The following is a 15,287-nucleotide window of genomic DNA, read 5'->3' on the forward strand; positions in this document are numbered from 1 at the left end:
TTCTTATAAATTGATGCTGTATGTAATCTTTCCTTCCCACATAAACAGTCACTCAGCATTAAAGAGGCATTATTTATTTATCAGTATTTGTGGTACAGTTGCTTTTGATTCAATCTTTACAGTTACATGGCCTTAAAAGCAAAGCAAATGGATGTGCTGTAATGTGAATATGGCTAGCTAGCTACTCTGTTCACAGGCCCACTATATTTTAGAGGTTGCTGTAGATACTGAAGAAAATGCTGGAAAATGCTATTCTGGAAGAGAATAGTCACATATCTAATGGTGTGCTAAAGCCTTCTCTTAACAGCAAGACAGCAGAGGAGTACCCAGCACCCATAGCTAACCAGGAAATGTCAGCTAGCATTATGGCTAAGAAGCTGGCTTGCTAGCTAATGTCACCTGATACACTCAGACAGTCAATTACTGTATGTTTATACCCCATTCTCTCTTTTTTTCTTACGCATATTTTTATAATATAACAAATATTACCTACTTTGCAAAGTGTCAGGTTGAATGTACAGTATATCCAACAGCCTTTGGTAAAGCTAGGAAATAATGTTACTATATGAGTGTGATGTCATGTGTTGTCAGCTCAGTCTGAGAAGAAAAGGTCTTGCAGCTTTTCAGCTAATTTTGATGGATATGGAAAAAGTAAAAGCCATTAATGACTTTGATACAGTTTCATTTTCCCGCGCTAGTTCACTCTGATCTAACTCTCTGACAGTTTTGTTGTCAGGGTTCAGAATCCAAAGTCTGTGTCATGAGCTCATTACAGGACCTATGAGATACTGTACCAGGTTTGTTACCCAGCAATTCCAGTCATGAGCTCAAACACCATTATAGACCTCATCCCCTTTCTCCTCTTCACTACAAATGACCAAATGACCTTGTAAGAACACACAACCACTCCTACCAGTCCGGGCACTGCACCTATCTTCCACGAGAGTCCTTCTGGCCCTCAGTAACCTGGACTTGGAGGAAAACCACACGGCTTCCTGAGATCGAATTCAGTCCGAAATTGTGTTCAGAGACTAGCGGTGATGCGTATAACTCTCAGGAGCACGCCTGTTAGAGGAGTGACCCACATTGCACAGCGGCGGGAAAACAGGAGCGAGCAGGTGGGAGGAGTTCGGGCCTGCCGCTGCAGCTGGGAGTGGGCGGGACTCCAGTCATCGCCCGCCGCCCACCAGCCGCCCCGCGACTCAGACGTCCTCCTCCCATTGATCCCCTCCCTCCCTCATCCTCTCGCTGTCTCTCATTTCCTCTCTTTCCTCTGAGACTCCCCTCCTTTTCAGACTCCCTCAAAAACCAATTTCAGCTCAAATACCTTATAAAAATAGCTTTTGGCATGGGAAAAAGAACATCTAAACACCAAAGCATTTGTGACACGTATTGTGCATAAATAGAAATATGGAACTGTAACTGTGTGACTGTCAATAGTTGCTAATAACAGCAATGAATTACTCCAAACTATCCCAGCTATTTCCTTTTTCCCAGCCTCTGTGAAATAACAGTGTCCCTTAGGCAGTGCTACATACTGAACAGTTAATATAATTCTTTTTCAGATTATTGTGTTTTGTTGCGTTGTTTTTTGATGGCAAGTAATCCAGTTGCATTGGATCTCTGTTTTAGTTCACCCTCTGCAAAATGCAAGCCCCTCTGTGAATTGATTGACAGGCTTGGGTCCCGTGTGCAATGCTGGGTACCGTGTGCAATTGAAGGGCAAAGCTACATGCTTGGCCTTTGTCTATAAAAGGTAGTCTGCATTTTCTGTATGTTTTAAGTGTACTGCCAACGTGCATGTCATATAGTACTGCTCCAGCAAGCCCAGAGCATTCTGCTGGAGGAGGAGTTTAATTCTGATGACATTTGCAGTGTGTCTTGGTGCTGTAGATTATGCCAAAATCATAGCCTATTCAGTGACGTGAATAGAACTGGATGCAAGCCACAGTCTTATCTGGCTCCACAGCCTTACCTGGTTATCCGAGTGAAGGATTACATTCTTTAGTCATTCTTTGCTTATTTCTGCATACATGTCCGCAGAGTGATTGAACGTTTGTTTTATTTGTGTTATAAATAAACCACAGATGGATATTTAGGCTTCTTTTGAATTTCCTTATAAGATGATGTTTTTTTTACATTGTCTATTGGGAGTATCCAGTAGGCTGCAATTAGTGCAGGGATTTGGAAGAAGTCCAGTCATATAAAGTGCTATAAAATGATAAAGAAGTAAAATCAGAATACTGTAGAAACGAAGGGGTCGTCAGAATTGCCATCATTGTGCTGTAAGCTCATGGAGACAGGTGCTAGCTCTGTCTCTGTCTCAATCTCTGTCTCTCTCTCCCTCTCCCACCCTCCAGGGCCTTTTCATGAACTCAGAGAAATACACAGTCTAATAAATTAAGTACACGGGGAAATACACAGGGCTCAGTGCAGGGGGGAAAGGGTTTACCGAGCGAGTGTTAAAAGTAAACACCAGAGCTCTGTTAAATAAGACATGATGGGGGAGACTGAGTTCACTCTGGCATTGAGGAGTCTCTGCAAGCCACCGCTGAGCAAAACGTTTGTTGATCCGCAGTGAACAACCTGAGTGTAGTTTGCAAGGAAATTGAACCAATTTTTAGTTGTTTTTGTGATCTTTCATTGTTTTGTGCAAGTTCCTCAGGGGTCTTTTTTTATTAACTAAACATGAAGAAGCAGAAATAGCAGCAAAACAGGACAGCAGAAGTGTTAAAGCTTAGAGATGCGGTTATCTTATTCACCGGAGTGGTTGGCAAAAACTGAACTGGATGCTACAATGTGACAGTGTTGTTATTTTCACAAATATATAGTGTTGCAAGAGTGCTGTGTATGAGCCAAGGTGAAACACTACTTTCTGATTTAAGGCTCCCAGAGCTAATTCATCTCCTTTTTCTCTCTTTGTAGTGTTTTTTCAGTGGATCTTGTGCTACCAAATGTGATTCTGTATGGCTTTCCTCTTTATGTGATTGAGTGGTTTGGTTTGAAATGCTTGAATAAAGTTCATGTGGAAATGCAGAGACGCTCCCCCACCTCCTACACCTCTCTCTGTCCCAGGTCACAGAGCAGTGTATGTGGGCGTCCATGTTCCCCTGGGCAGGGAGAGCAAGCACAGGCACCACCACCGCGGCCACAAGCATCACCGCAAGAGAAAAGACAAGGACTTGGACCGCGAGGAGGAAAAAGAGTCCCATACTTACGGTAATCACCGCGCGGCCATTCTAGCACATTCCAGCACATTCCTGCTTTATGCGTGTACGTCAGTTTGAAACTCATACAGTGATGTCAGAGCAAAGACACTGCAATGTGATTCAGCAGCAGCATAGTAGCTTGCATTTTTTAAAAGTTTTTATGTTATGTATCATTTGGAATTTGAAGTCTGAAAAGAATGAGATGGAGGTGGCCATTGTTACGCCACTGCAGGACACAACTCACTGCATTGCAGGCACAGCATTGCTGAGGAATTGGCTGGCAGCCTCTCTGCTACGCACACGCAGCAAGCCAGGAGATCCTGTCATTATTTTTTTTTTCCTTATTTGTTTTCTCATTTTGTCATGTAAGATTTCCTGAAGTATTGTATGCATACCAATACTAAAATTTCCCGAGGAAAAAAAATGATTTGGCCTAATTTGTATATGGACAATGATTTTATTCATTTTGTTGATTTATATTGTGTGTTCGCTACTGAAGCCTAATGCTGTGAACGAGGGCTGCGGGTGACTTTACCGTAGCAGTGTCGCAGCTTGGGCTGGCATTACAGAAGCTGAGCGAACTTAATCAGCAGCCCCACCCAGTAATAAGACACATCCTCGTCTTGGAAGTGATCAAGGATGAAGTCCTGGCCCCAGGGAAGAGGCAGGAGTAGGACAGCTTTATCCAGTTAAAACAGCTCTTGCGCATTTACATTGAGTGGTTTCCGCCTAAGCCTAGTGCTGCGCACAAGGGGCCTTCCGTTTAATGGAAATGTGCTCCTCGGAGACGGTTGTTTGCGGGACTGATGGGGGAGAGACGGGCATTTTGTTCTCCCGCGGCGGAGTATGAGTCATTGAGAGGCACACTCTCCGCACCCCTCACACGTACCGCTCCAGTGCTGCAGCCAACCAGGACGCACACAACCCCGGGCCGGCCCTCTTTTTTGTTCATCCGTTGTGTCTTGAGGCGAAACTCAAAACGCAGTCCAGCGCCCGCTTCTTTCCTCTTTCCCTTGTTCCTCGCCGGCATGTCGGCGAGACTCTGCGCGGTGTTGAGTTTTGGCGTTTATCGCGCTCACGCCGTCCTGTCATCTTGACTTGCGCTCTGACTCACTCCTCCAGCTCTCGCCCCCCCCCCCCCCCCCACCCCCTGCCATGTGACATGTGCACACCGGCATTGTTTGGCCGCTTTCCTTGTGTGCGAACACGTGTGTCACGTCCCTTGAGTTTGGCTCGGAAAAGCACACAGTCTCTGTTTTCAGTTCTTTTTTCGTCAAGCCTATATTGGGACAGGCACAGTAGCCAGTAATACCCTGTTAACAGCAAACCCGTTAACAGCACACCTTTAGGTTCAGCTTAAAAGGCACTTGGTCCTGTGATGAGACAAAAGCCAGGGTAAATTGTTTGGATATCCTTTGCCTTTATAAACCTGCATTGCAAGGGCCACTGACTTCAGGTTTGCCTGATACAAATTTTTTCCCAGGGTGCGTTTTCAATTGCCTGCTTACCTTTTACGGAGATTTCGATGGCTTGAAAGCTTGAGTGTGTTTTAAAAGATAATGCTGAGGTAAAAGCAGTGATAATGCTTTCAGAGCACAGCCCCGGGTGCCCGTTAGCGAGCTGGCATTGTGAGCCGCGACGCCGCCGATGTTGGTGCAGAGAGCGTGTGGGCGTCGACGCAGCTGTGTGACTCAGAGCAGCGAGCAATGCGCAACTCGGCTGACAGCTTGCACCCCCCCCCCCACTTCTCCTTTTCCCCCTCTTTCCTCACGCCCCCCCCCCTCCACAGATAACCCCTCCCAGCGGGTGCAGTTCATCCTGGGCACAGAGGATGACGACGAGGAGCACGTCCCCCACGAGCTGTTCACCGAGCTGGACGAGCTGTCCTTCCGGGAAGGGCGGGCCTACGAGTGGAAGGAGACCGCCAGGTCAGAGCCCCGCCTCGGTCCAGCTGTCCAATCACTGAGAGACAAGGGTGGGGTCTCAGTCTGTGCTGCCACTTTGCAGTGACACATGGGAGGGATGGGTTAAAAATGGGACGGAAACAAGAACCCTTTTCACAAAACTCAGACTTTTCCACACTAGGCAGAAAGATTTTCCAGAAAGATCACTATAATGGATGGGTGTTAGTCTGTCATTCACTGTCATCAATATTGTCAATGTCAAACCATCAGCATCACAGGAGAGATCTAATAAAAATGTTCTAATAGAGGTTCTAAGAGACGTATTTGGTCTCATCAAAACTGAAAAAACACTTTAATCTACGAGAAAATGGTGGCAAGGGTAAAAATATGCTTTCTTGGACTCTGCACATAAAAAACAAAGCAGTCATATGCAACCATCTGTTCAGTGAACATTTATTTAATTGAAATCAGTTTATAGAAACTTTTTTCAGTTTATGGTGGAACTGTAGTTTTCAAAGGTTGAATCTGGAGTGAGAGAAACTCGATTTACCCCTGAGAGCAGTACGTAAGTGTACCCTGTACACTGAACTTCTCTGTAAGTGTATTATTAGAGGACAGTAATCAGGGAAACTGAAGGAAGCTATCTAGCCAATTTGTTGCAGTAAATGGCAGCTCTAAGAGCACAGTGGGCTGTTGTCTGTGGGTGTGCAGATGGCTGAAGTTCGAGGAGGACGTGGAGGACGGGGGTGAGCGCTGGAGCAAGCCCTACGTGGCCACGCTGTCCCTGCACAGCCTGTTCGAGCTGCGCAGCTGCATCCACAACGGCACCGTGCTGCTGGACATGAGGGCCAAAACCATCGAGGACATAGCAGGTGCGCGCGCTTGTGTGTGTGCGAGCGTGTGCGCGTGTGTGCGCGTACGCGCGCGTTTGTGTGTATGTATGTGTCTTTGTGTGTGTGTGAGTGTGCGCGCGTGCGTGTATGTGCACGTGCGTGTGCGTGCGTACGTGCACGTGTGTCTGTGTATGTGCGAGCGTGTGTGTGTGCACATATGTGTGTGCACATGTGTGTGTGCGTGTGTGTGTATGTGTATGTGTGTGTACGTGCGAGCGCACGTGTGTGTGTGTGCGTGTTGTCACACTGTACACAAGGACCAGCAGAGTCAGGGATGTCACAGGTACTTGTGTATGTGTGTGTATGCTCTTGTGCACAGGTCTTACTGTGTGCGTGAGTGCGTACAGCAGCTGTACAACTCATGCATGATGGCACGCATGTGCATACGTGTCGGTAAGGTCACGTCTGCATTTCCGCGCGCGTGAGCGCTGACCCGAGCCCGCACGCGTGTCGCCCGCAGACATGATCATCGACAGCATGGTGGCCTCGAACCAGCTGGCCGAGTCGCTGCGGGACCAGGTGCGGGAGGCGGTGCTGAAGAGGCACCACCACCAGAACGAGAAGAAGCTGAGCAACCGCATCCCGCTGGTGCGATCCTTCGCCGACATGGGCAAGAAGCACTCGGACCCGCACCTGCTGGAGAGAAACGGTGGGAACCCCCCGCTCGCACACCTCAGGGCTCCTTCCCTCACACCCAGCAGCCGGGGAGCTGAGCTCGCAACCAGAGGGTTGCAGGTTCTTGACCCTGAGCGTGACACAGCAGCTGCACCCTTCAGCAACTTCTTCTGAATTGCTACATAGCATACCCAGCTCTTAAAATGGATCATGTGCTGACCAGGATAATCCTGTTTGTTTTATGTAAATAAAGCGAAGTTACACAGATTGGCATAGAATTAAGTGATTAGCGTTAGGTGATTAGAATTACACAAAGCCTCATGATACCATACACAAGAATTCTGCACCAAGAGGCATGTTATACTGGATAGACCGATTACTTTTATTCCTGGCATTGACATTTTACAATGCCATGCAAAGCGGCATATAATTTTTTTCCCCCATTTTGAATAATACATTTGCTGTACTGAACATTGGGTTCACTGTTCTGTTCTTCGGTTGTCGTTACTTCATTGTGCTCTGCTGTGGGAACGCTGTCGGCAGTGACTGATCCTCCTCCGCCAGTTCACTATGGGTCTCTCACATAATAATATTACGTACAGCAGGGAATTGTCAAATGACTGCCGTCTCGAAAATTGCCAGAGATTATAGCAATAAAGACTTCACCATGCTTATCCGCTGCAATTTATTTTATTCCAGCTTATAACAAAGTGTCCTTTAAAGTAGAGTGTTGCAGAGTCAGATGCACTTATTTGTCAGAGCCAAAGAACTGAGAGGGTTTTCCGCAGGTCTTGAAGCAGTACAATTGTCATACCAAGGTCTACTAATTGCCTGTGCTGTGAAGGAATTGACGTTATGTTCGAAGTTCAGTGATTAGAGATTTTACGAGTGCGGACATCAACTGACCTCAATAAATATGTCAAATGTGTCAACTGCTAACAGCGCTGAATGCTCTCTTGCTGTTGAGGTAAGGAGAGCTGTTCAGCTTCGGTTTGCGTTCATTCCGCTGATGCTGTATTAACCTCTCTTTTCCGGCATGGGAGCCTCCCTGGCATCACTCTTTTCATCCACCCTTCACTCCATTTTTCTGTGTGTGACTGTTGATATGTTGAATTCTGGAAGAAATCCTTTAATCCTTTAATCTTCCATCCTTTGTTGGCTGGACCACAATATCATCACTTTCTCAATGTCTCATGCCATGCCCATTCCATTTTGCCGTTTCCTACTGAAACCACGCTTTCCTTTGCCTTTCCCAGCATTCCTTGTAATGTCCCAAGGAGAAATAAAATCCTGATTGTATTGGCATCATCTGTTTTTCCTTTCTCCCCCGGTTTTCCCTTCTTTCTCTCCTGTGTCTTCTTTCGTCGGTCCGGTCTTTCCGGCTGCCAGGGGAAGGCCTGTCCTCTTCCCGCCTCTCACTCCTCAGACCGGGCGCCTCCACCTCCAGCCTGTCCCAGAGGCGCGAGTCGCGGGTCTCCGTCCTCCTAAACCACCTCCTGCCTAGCGCCTCTCCCTCCGCCTCCCCCACCCCCACCCCTTCCCCCCTCGCCACCCCCCAAACCACTCCGCCCTGCCCCCGTCACGCCCCGGCCCCGCCCCAGCCCCAGAGGCCCGCCCCCCAGCTGCTGGTGTCCTGCACTCAGCGGGAGGGCATCCCCGAGGTGGTGGTGTTCCCGCCCGAGGACGACGAGCCGCCGCCCCCGACCCCGCCCGAGGAGGAGGAGGCGGGCCCCGCCCGCCCGGCGCTGCCGCTGCCACCAGAAGGCAAATATCTGTGTAGCTTGCCAGTGTGAGTCACGGCTTAACAAGAGACACCGACAGCACCAGCATGTGGCCGTTTTTTTTTTCCAAATCCACCCGCATCCCACTGAATTTAACCCTCCCCCCCATTCCTCGCTCTCCCGACCTGCTGGCCCCTTCATGCCATCTTTCATCTTCACCCCCTCCTTCTCACCACCACCCCCATAACTCATTACCTCCGCCATCATGTCGTTATACCATATACTCATACCACTTTCTTCAGTCCAACCCCCAACACCACCTCCTCCACTCCCCCCCGCCCCATTCGTTCTCTCCAGCTCCACCCCCGCCCCTCCTCCTGCTCGCCATTTGCATGTCTTCCCCCCCCCCCCCCATACTACACTCTGCACCTTTGCCCCCGTCACTTCTGTTTGCAGGGCATCACAGTACTGACGTACAGTATGCACTGTGATGTCACTTCCTGCATATCCGGTGGGCATGCTGTGCTGACGTCACCTCCTGCTCACACAGAAGGTTTTGGTGGTACGGCCGATGCAGAAAGGGGCAATTAACCTGTCGAGTCCTTCTCTTTCTGTGGTTATATTTCTGCTCCCTGTGTTTCTCATTACAGTTCACTTGGTTTGCTTGTTTGAGTGTGTGCAGTTTTCTTGTTGCGGTTTTCATTTCATGCCTTGCAAACTGTTGATATTATTATTATTTAAACTGTGTTAAAACTGTTAATCCCTGTTAATTAAGGATAATCATTTCCAGAAGTAGTGTGCATTTTCTGGCAGCGACTGTTTTCCTCATGCAAACAAGAGTATACAAAGCAAACAGCATGGTGGAAATAAGCCTGCATTTGCCCAGTGATATCATCAGTGACGTTTGCTTCTTTTTTGTCCATCATTGCCATGTATTAATAGAAGAGGGTCATGAGAATTGCAGATTCTATCTTTTAGGGGAAAAATGAGACCCTCCGACCCACGCAGTTATAACGCACAGGGGAAGAATGAAGGAAGGAGGAGCTCTCTATATTTGCTCCAAAAACATTACATATTTTTTATTATTATTATTTTTGATTTGCAGGACTTCAGGTGTCTGCTTGGACACAGTGACAAATTAGCATGTGAACGTGTGTCTCATGACACGCAAAACAGTGACCAGAGCTTTACTTCACTGAGCTTTCACAGGTGGCTTGGCTTGGAGTCACCATGGGGTGGTTGAATGGGAAAACTAAAACCTAAAGGAAGTGTTTATTTTGACCTGAGGGGAATGTCAGCAGCTCAACTGTTGCTGGTTGAATTAAAATATGAAATAAGGTTGACCATTTGCTACATTATACCATTCACTATCATTTTTTATTACACTTGCCCCAAGAGTATTGCATTTGGCTTTGTACGTCTGTCTGTCTGTGTGAGTCTATGTAATGTCTGTCTGTGTCTGTATTTAACGGGTGCACAAACAGAATTTCACCACTATGGGTTGAGGTTGAATCAAAGCGGTAAGGGACTGGGGTCTGATTGGATGTGTTTCCCTTCTTCTCTGTCTTGATTGTCACGCATTAGAAATTTCCTGAGCTTAGCTTTTCTGCAGGTTTTCCACGTGTTTACAAGTTGTCAGTTACAGCTGTCATTGGGAGAACAGGGAGGAACTGTTGGTTCCCATGGCAATGTATTTACAAATTTATGAAGTATGATTTATGGAGGTCTCTGAATAGACAACCTGGCACTAGACCATGAGAGCCCAATGACCTTTAGCCTTTCTTTGATGAAACATAAATTTAGACATAAATTTAGGCTGGAATGTTTGTTTTGCTAGGTTGCACAATTTCTTGTTGGTCCTGTTAGTTTGTGTTAGAGTACCTTGATGCATAGCTACAACCTTTTTTTCACCTGGAATCAAATTGCATAGAGGATCTGTTCATTTCTGTTTGCACTTATCTTCTGTTTAGACTATTGCTTGTGAATTATTAAGTCTGAACTGTTGTAGTTTTCCTGTACAGTGTTGATTCCACAGGCACAGCGTTGGAAATCTTGAACTAGTATGTTGAGTTACTGCAAACCTGCAAAGCTGATGTGTGTACGAATACGTTTTGTAGCTGTGAAGAAGGTTTCTGCAATAACATAGGGGATACACTAGTCACGGTGTTTTCAGGGAACTTCACATAGAATTAGACTGAATAACAGAGGAGAAAAATACTGACTCAAATTTAGTCTAAGGCGTCTAGAGTAATCTCCGACCTTGATGTTTCTCCATTCGTCCTCCCTGACGTCCTGTCCTCTCTGTCCCCCCCTCTCCTCCGCAGGGTCACTGGGGTCCCCGCAGTCTGCCCCTGGCAACCTGGACACCGGCAAGTCCAGCGACAGCAGGATGACCAGAGGAGGGGTCAGCCGAGAAAACAGCACGGTGGACTTCAGCAAGGTGTCGTCTCCTTAAGAAAGTCCCCACCTGCAGTGCGAGGGAACCGCAGAGTTGGGGCGAAGCAACCCCCGGTCCTGGAGGGCTGCAGCTCATGAAGGCCTTCCCTTCCAGCCAAACACTTAACGCTAACATTGTCTCGATTGATCCATTTAAGCCTCACTCTGTTGAAGGCAGAGGAACCCTCTGAATTGTGGCCCTCCAGGACTGGGGTTATGCTTCTTGACTTTAGAGGGTGCTTGTATCTTGGAACCTCAGAGAATCATACCATTTTGAGCAAAGAGGTCAACGAGAGCTTCTTCAGGTACCACAGAGAGTCCCTTCATCTCGCCCTCTCTGCAGTTCCTATTGTCTTTTATGAGAAACCAAAATCCAGTCAAAATCTAACAGAATCTATGCATTCAGGTCTGTAGGAAGAGGACACATCATGATTAGATCTACTGGCTGGTCCTTAACATGCCTTAAAATAAAATTTTATCATTGTTGATATCAAGCTTACTGTGATTTCCAGGGTAGTTTCCCCTGTGCGATCCCAAGCAGGACACTGTCTCCTTAACAGTTAAAAGCACTTCAGCCCTGGATAACCTGCTTATGAAATTGTCTGCAGACAAGGACATGTGCGCTTCTTTAATGAAATTGTTCTGTGTTCTATTCAGCATTCCTGACTCTTTTGTCTGGTGCATGCCCTCCCCCCCCGCCTCCCCTCCCGGCCACATTATTTCAAAACCCTTCAGCCATAAAGTAAACCAGGCTGATCCAGCACTTGGCAGCTGTGATTTCCCCCCTGTCCAAAACCGGGCTTTGTAGCCGGGCCCATTTTCATGTTCCAGTGAAACGAGAGAGCAATGTCCACAGTGAGAGAACGGGAGATTACCTGAGATGCTCGGGCCTTCAGCCCTTGAAACAGGAGAAGTCAAGACAGGTTCAACGAGATGAATTTGACCCTCAGTTGGCAGATCTGTGAGCCCTTCATAATCTCTCTACTGCTCTCTGCACTTAAGAATCTGTCTCTCCGTAGAACTCAGTTTCTACAGCACCTTGTGCTGTAGAAACATGACATCATTGTCATTTAGCAGACACTCTAATCCAGAGTCACTTACATGAGTTACTTTTTTTTAAAGTGTTATCCTTTTATACAGCTGGATATTTACTGAGGCATTTCTACATTAGGTACCTTGCCCAATGGTACGGCAGGAATCGAACCAGCAACCTTTTGGTTAGGAGCCCTGCTCCTCACCATTATTCTACGCTGCCGCCCACACTGTGTGTATAATCTTCCTCATCTTACCCCAGGTGGACATGAACTTCATGAGGAAGATCCCTCCGGGGGCGGAGGCCTCCAACGTGCTGGTGGGGGAGGTGGACTTCCTGGAGCGGCCCATCATCGCCTTCGTCCGGCTGTCGCCCGCTGTCCTTCTTTCGGGCCTGACCGAGGTGCCTGTGCCCACTAGGTACAAACCCCAATACTGCCTCGGCCCCCTGCCGCTCAGTTAGACCCGGCCCCTACTTCTCTTACACACTCCCTTTCACAGTCCTTCTCCCAACCTCTGTCCCCGCCCTATTCCATCCAACTCTCTGTGGCCACCAGCAGGTAAGTTGCTGACAGTAGATACTCTTAAGTTGTCAGTTTTTCTCCTTATCCCTAGAAAACTGAGCATTGCTTTGTGAAAGTATTTTAGAACTCATATTTATGTGGGTATTCTCACTTTTATTAATGCCACCCTCTTGGCAGGTTTTTGTTTCTGATGTTGGGCCCTCACGGCAAAGGGGCTCAGTACCATGAGATTGGGAGGTCTATGGCTACTCTGATGACAGACGAGGTGAGATCAGCCCCACAGTCAAACCTATGGAGATGCACGTTCACCACAGTGAGGGCTGGGGGAAAGTCTTCATGTCCACACACACAGGAAGAGGGCGGGTGTTAATGTCACCACAGCGAGGATGTGTCCCTACAGAGAGGCTAAGGGTGGGAATGTCTGCACTGAGGGGACAAATCACCAGTCAACTAAGTCAACTCAACGTATTAAAATGAATTTTGAGATATAGCCTTATGTATATGCTGTATATATTTCAGACTATGTATGATGCAGCTTTTGTAAAAAAAGCATAATTCCTTTGTGCATTATTGTCATCTACTTCCTGACAGATTTTCCATGATGTTGCGTACAAGGCGAAAGACCGAACCGATCTCTTGGCGGGTATAGATGAGTTTCTGGATCAGGTGACCGTGTTGCCCCCCGGAGAGTGGGACCCCGCGATAAGAATCGAGCCCCCGAAGAGCGTCCCATCTCAGGTCAGGGCCTGAATTTCTCCTCCATTTTAGTGAATCCTAGTGGCTGAGTGGGTGTCAAAGAGCAGTGGGCCTTAGCGGTTAGTGGACCCAGCAGCAAAGCGACCCCTGCTGGTCATAGTACGCATAGCAGAAATTTTACCGGTCTCGCCTCCAGATGAAGAGGAAGATGCCCTCTTTGTCCAACGGCTCGGCCACAACCCCGGAGACGGTGAAGGAGGACGAGCACCAGATCGGGCCAGAGCTGCAAAGGACCGGACGGTGAGCCAACACTGCCAGTACTGGCTCGCACCATGTTGGGTGCATTAAGCCACTGCCAGCACTTACAGAAGCACGACTAACAAGTGGATGGAGAGAGAACATCTCCTTTTATGAATGTTAAAAAGAAGTGCTGCAGCATGAAAACAGCCTCTTATTAAACAGGCTTTGGAGAGCTGGTAAGGACTTATTCAGAAACAATGTTTCATTTTGGCAAAGATGCTGTTTAATGCTGGGACCTTTTAAGTGGCATAATGTTACAGGATCAACAATGGCTGGTTGCTTGTTTAACAGAAGAACATCAGCTGAAGAAAAATAATTAAGAATATATGCCTCTATATCAATCACGTGTGTAACATATACTACATTGATTAATCAATCAAAAAATCACATTATGTAGAGTAGAACATGTGGAAACAACATTTATACTGTGTCCATAGTTTTTTCTGTGTATTTGCATAGAGTTGTACCGTTATTCAAACAATATTCAATATGTTGATGGCGGTTAAAAACTCAGAGGTTATGAACAGAATGCATATAAAAAGACCGGCAAATGGATGTTCAGCTGCGCTGAGGGTTTATTTATGACCTCGTAGGAGCCACTTACAGCCGTGGCCCTGCATTATTCACGAAAAGCCCAACAAACGCTGTAGTCTGTCGCTATAAAAAGAGGTGTGCTGCGAGGCCCCGGGGCGGCAGCCGAGGCAGAGAATGCTGGCAGAGGTAGAAAGCGCTCCTCTGGTCTCTGTCAGCCGGGAGATATGCTCCGTCTCCACATTCCCTCAGCCTGTCCGCGGAGATATGAGCCGACGATCCACCGGCTGAGGGAGGCCGTGAGATGGGGTGGGGGTGAAGTGGTGGGTTAGTGCTGGTGGACTGGCAAACAGAGTGCTGGATTCTTTAAACGGGGCGGGAGGGGGGAGGCTGGTACGAATTCCAGATGGGGTCCTTATGGTGTACTTTTGAGCCAGGCATTTTGCCTGAAATGGAGTCAATAGCAACTTTATTTTCAATGTATAAATACATACATCAATATATACAAGAACTGCAGTGTGGGCTAGATTAGGCTGACAGTCACAGTCTGTAAGTACCTCAACACATGTATTATAACTGTAGAACCTGCTGTTAGTGACTGTTGTGGTTAATAAGGTGGGCTGTGCTGCTGTTAAGTGTTTCAGTTCTGGGGTCTTGCTTTTGTTCAGGATCTTCGGGGGTCTGGTCCAGGACGTGAAGCGCAAAGTGCCGTTCTACTGGAGCGACATCCGAGACGCCCTGAGCCTGCAGTGCCTGGCCTCCATCCTCTTCCTCTACTGCGCCTGCATGTCCCCCGTCATCACCTTCGGCGGACTGCTGGGGGAGGCCACCAAGGGCAACATAGTGAGCGACACTTTCCCCAAGTCACTGCTCCCCGTTGCAGATTAAATCTATCCCTAAGCCATTGCTTTTCATTGTAGAGTAACTCTGTCCCCAAGCGACTGCTCTTCATTGTAGAATGACTCTGTCCCCAAGCCAATACTTCTTCATTGTGGAGTAACTCTGTCCCCAAGCAACTGCTCTTCATTGTAGAATAACCCTGTTCCCAAGCCATTATTTCTTCATTGTTGAGTAACTCTGTTCCCAAACCTTACTCTTCATTGTAGAGTAATTATCCTCTTCTTAGTTAGTAGAATTGGGCCTGACTTATTACTCCTGACCTGTCCATGACTCATTATTCTTCACTGTGGCCCCATTCCTGATTCTTCACTTTCCACAGCAAGTCACACCGTGTCTGACTCGTTACTCTTCACAGCATGTACGACTGTCCTAGACTTGTTACTGTCCGTGGTAAGAAGCTTACGCGGTCTGTGACTCGAGAGTCTTAAGCGTGAGTAACGCTCACAGCTCCGACCGCGGAGTGACAAACGGCTGGGCAGGGGGGGTTTGTTTAAACTGCAGCTGAGGAAACTCGTTAGAGCGGGAG

The 15,287-nt window shown here is 47.6% G+C and overlaps 1 protein-coding gene across 1 annotated transcript in view; it reads left to right on the forward strand.

Annotated features, from left to right (window-relative positions):
* LOC118769301 (sodium bicarbonate cotransporter 3-like) overlaps positions 1–15,287 on the forward strand; it is a 33,357-nt gene that overhangs the window by 9,193 nt on the left and 8,877 nt on the right. Inside the window, exons 3-14 of the mRNA XM_036516360.1 lie at positions 3,076–3,219; positions 4,999–5,137; positions 5,825–5,985; positions 6,467–6,655; positions 8,011–8,345; positions 10,553–10,568; positions 10,661–10,782; positions 12,073–12,230; positions 12,512–12,599; positions 12,926–13,072; positions 13,227–13,330; positions 14,530–14,704. Of these exons, the coding sequence (XP_036372253.1) occupies positions 3,076–3,219; positions 4,999–5,137; positions 5,825–5,985; positions 6,467–6,655; positions 8,011–8,345; positions 10,553–10,568; positions 10,661–10,782; positions 12,073–12,230; positions 12,512–12,599; positions 12,926–13,072; positions 13,227–13,330; positions 14,530–14,704 (1,778 nt within the window). The remainder of the gene's footprint in view (positions 1–3,075; positions 3,220–4,998; positions 5,138–5,824; positions 5,986–6,466; positions 6,656–8,010; positions 8,346–10,552; positions 10,569–10,660; positions 10,783–12,072; positions 12,231–12,511; positions 12,600–12,925; positions 13,073–13,226; positions 13,331–14,529; positions 14,705–15,287) is intronic.

The sequence above is a fragment of the Megalops cyprinoides genome, chromosome 21 (assembly GCF_013368585.1).
Source record: "Megalops cyprinoides isolate fMegCyp1 chromosome 21, fMegCyp1.pri, whole genome shotgun sequence".
Classification (NCBI taxonomy): Eukaryota; Metazoa; Chordata; class Actinopteri; order Elopiformes; family Megalopidae; genus Megalops; species Megalops cyprinoides.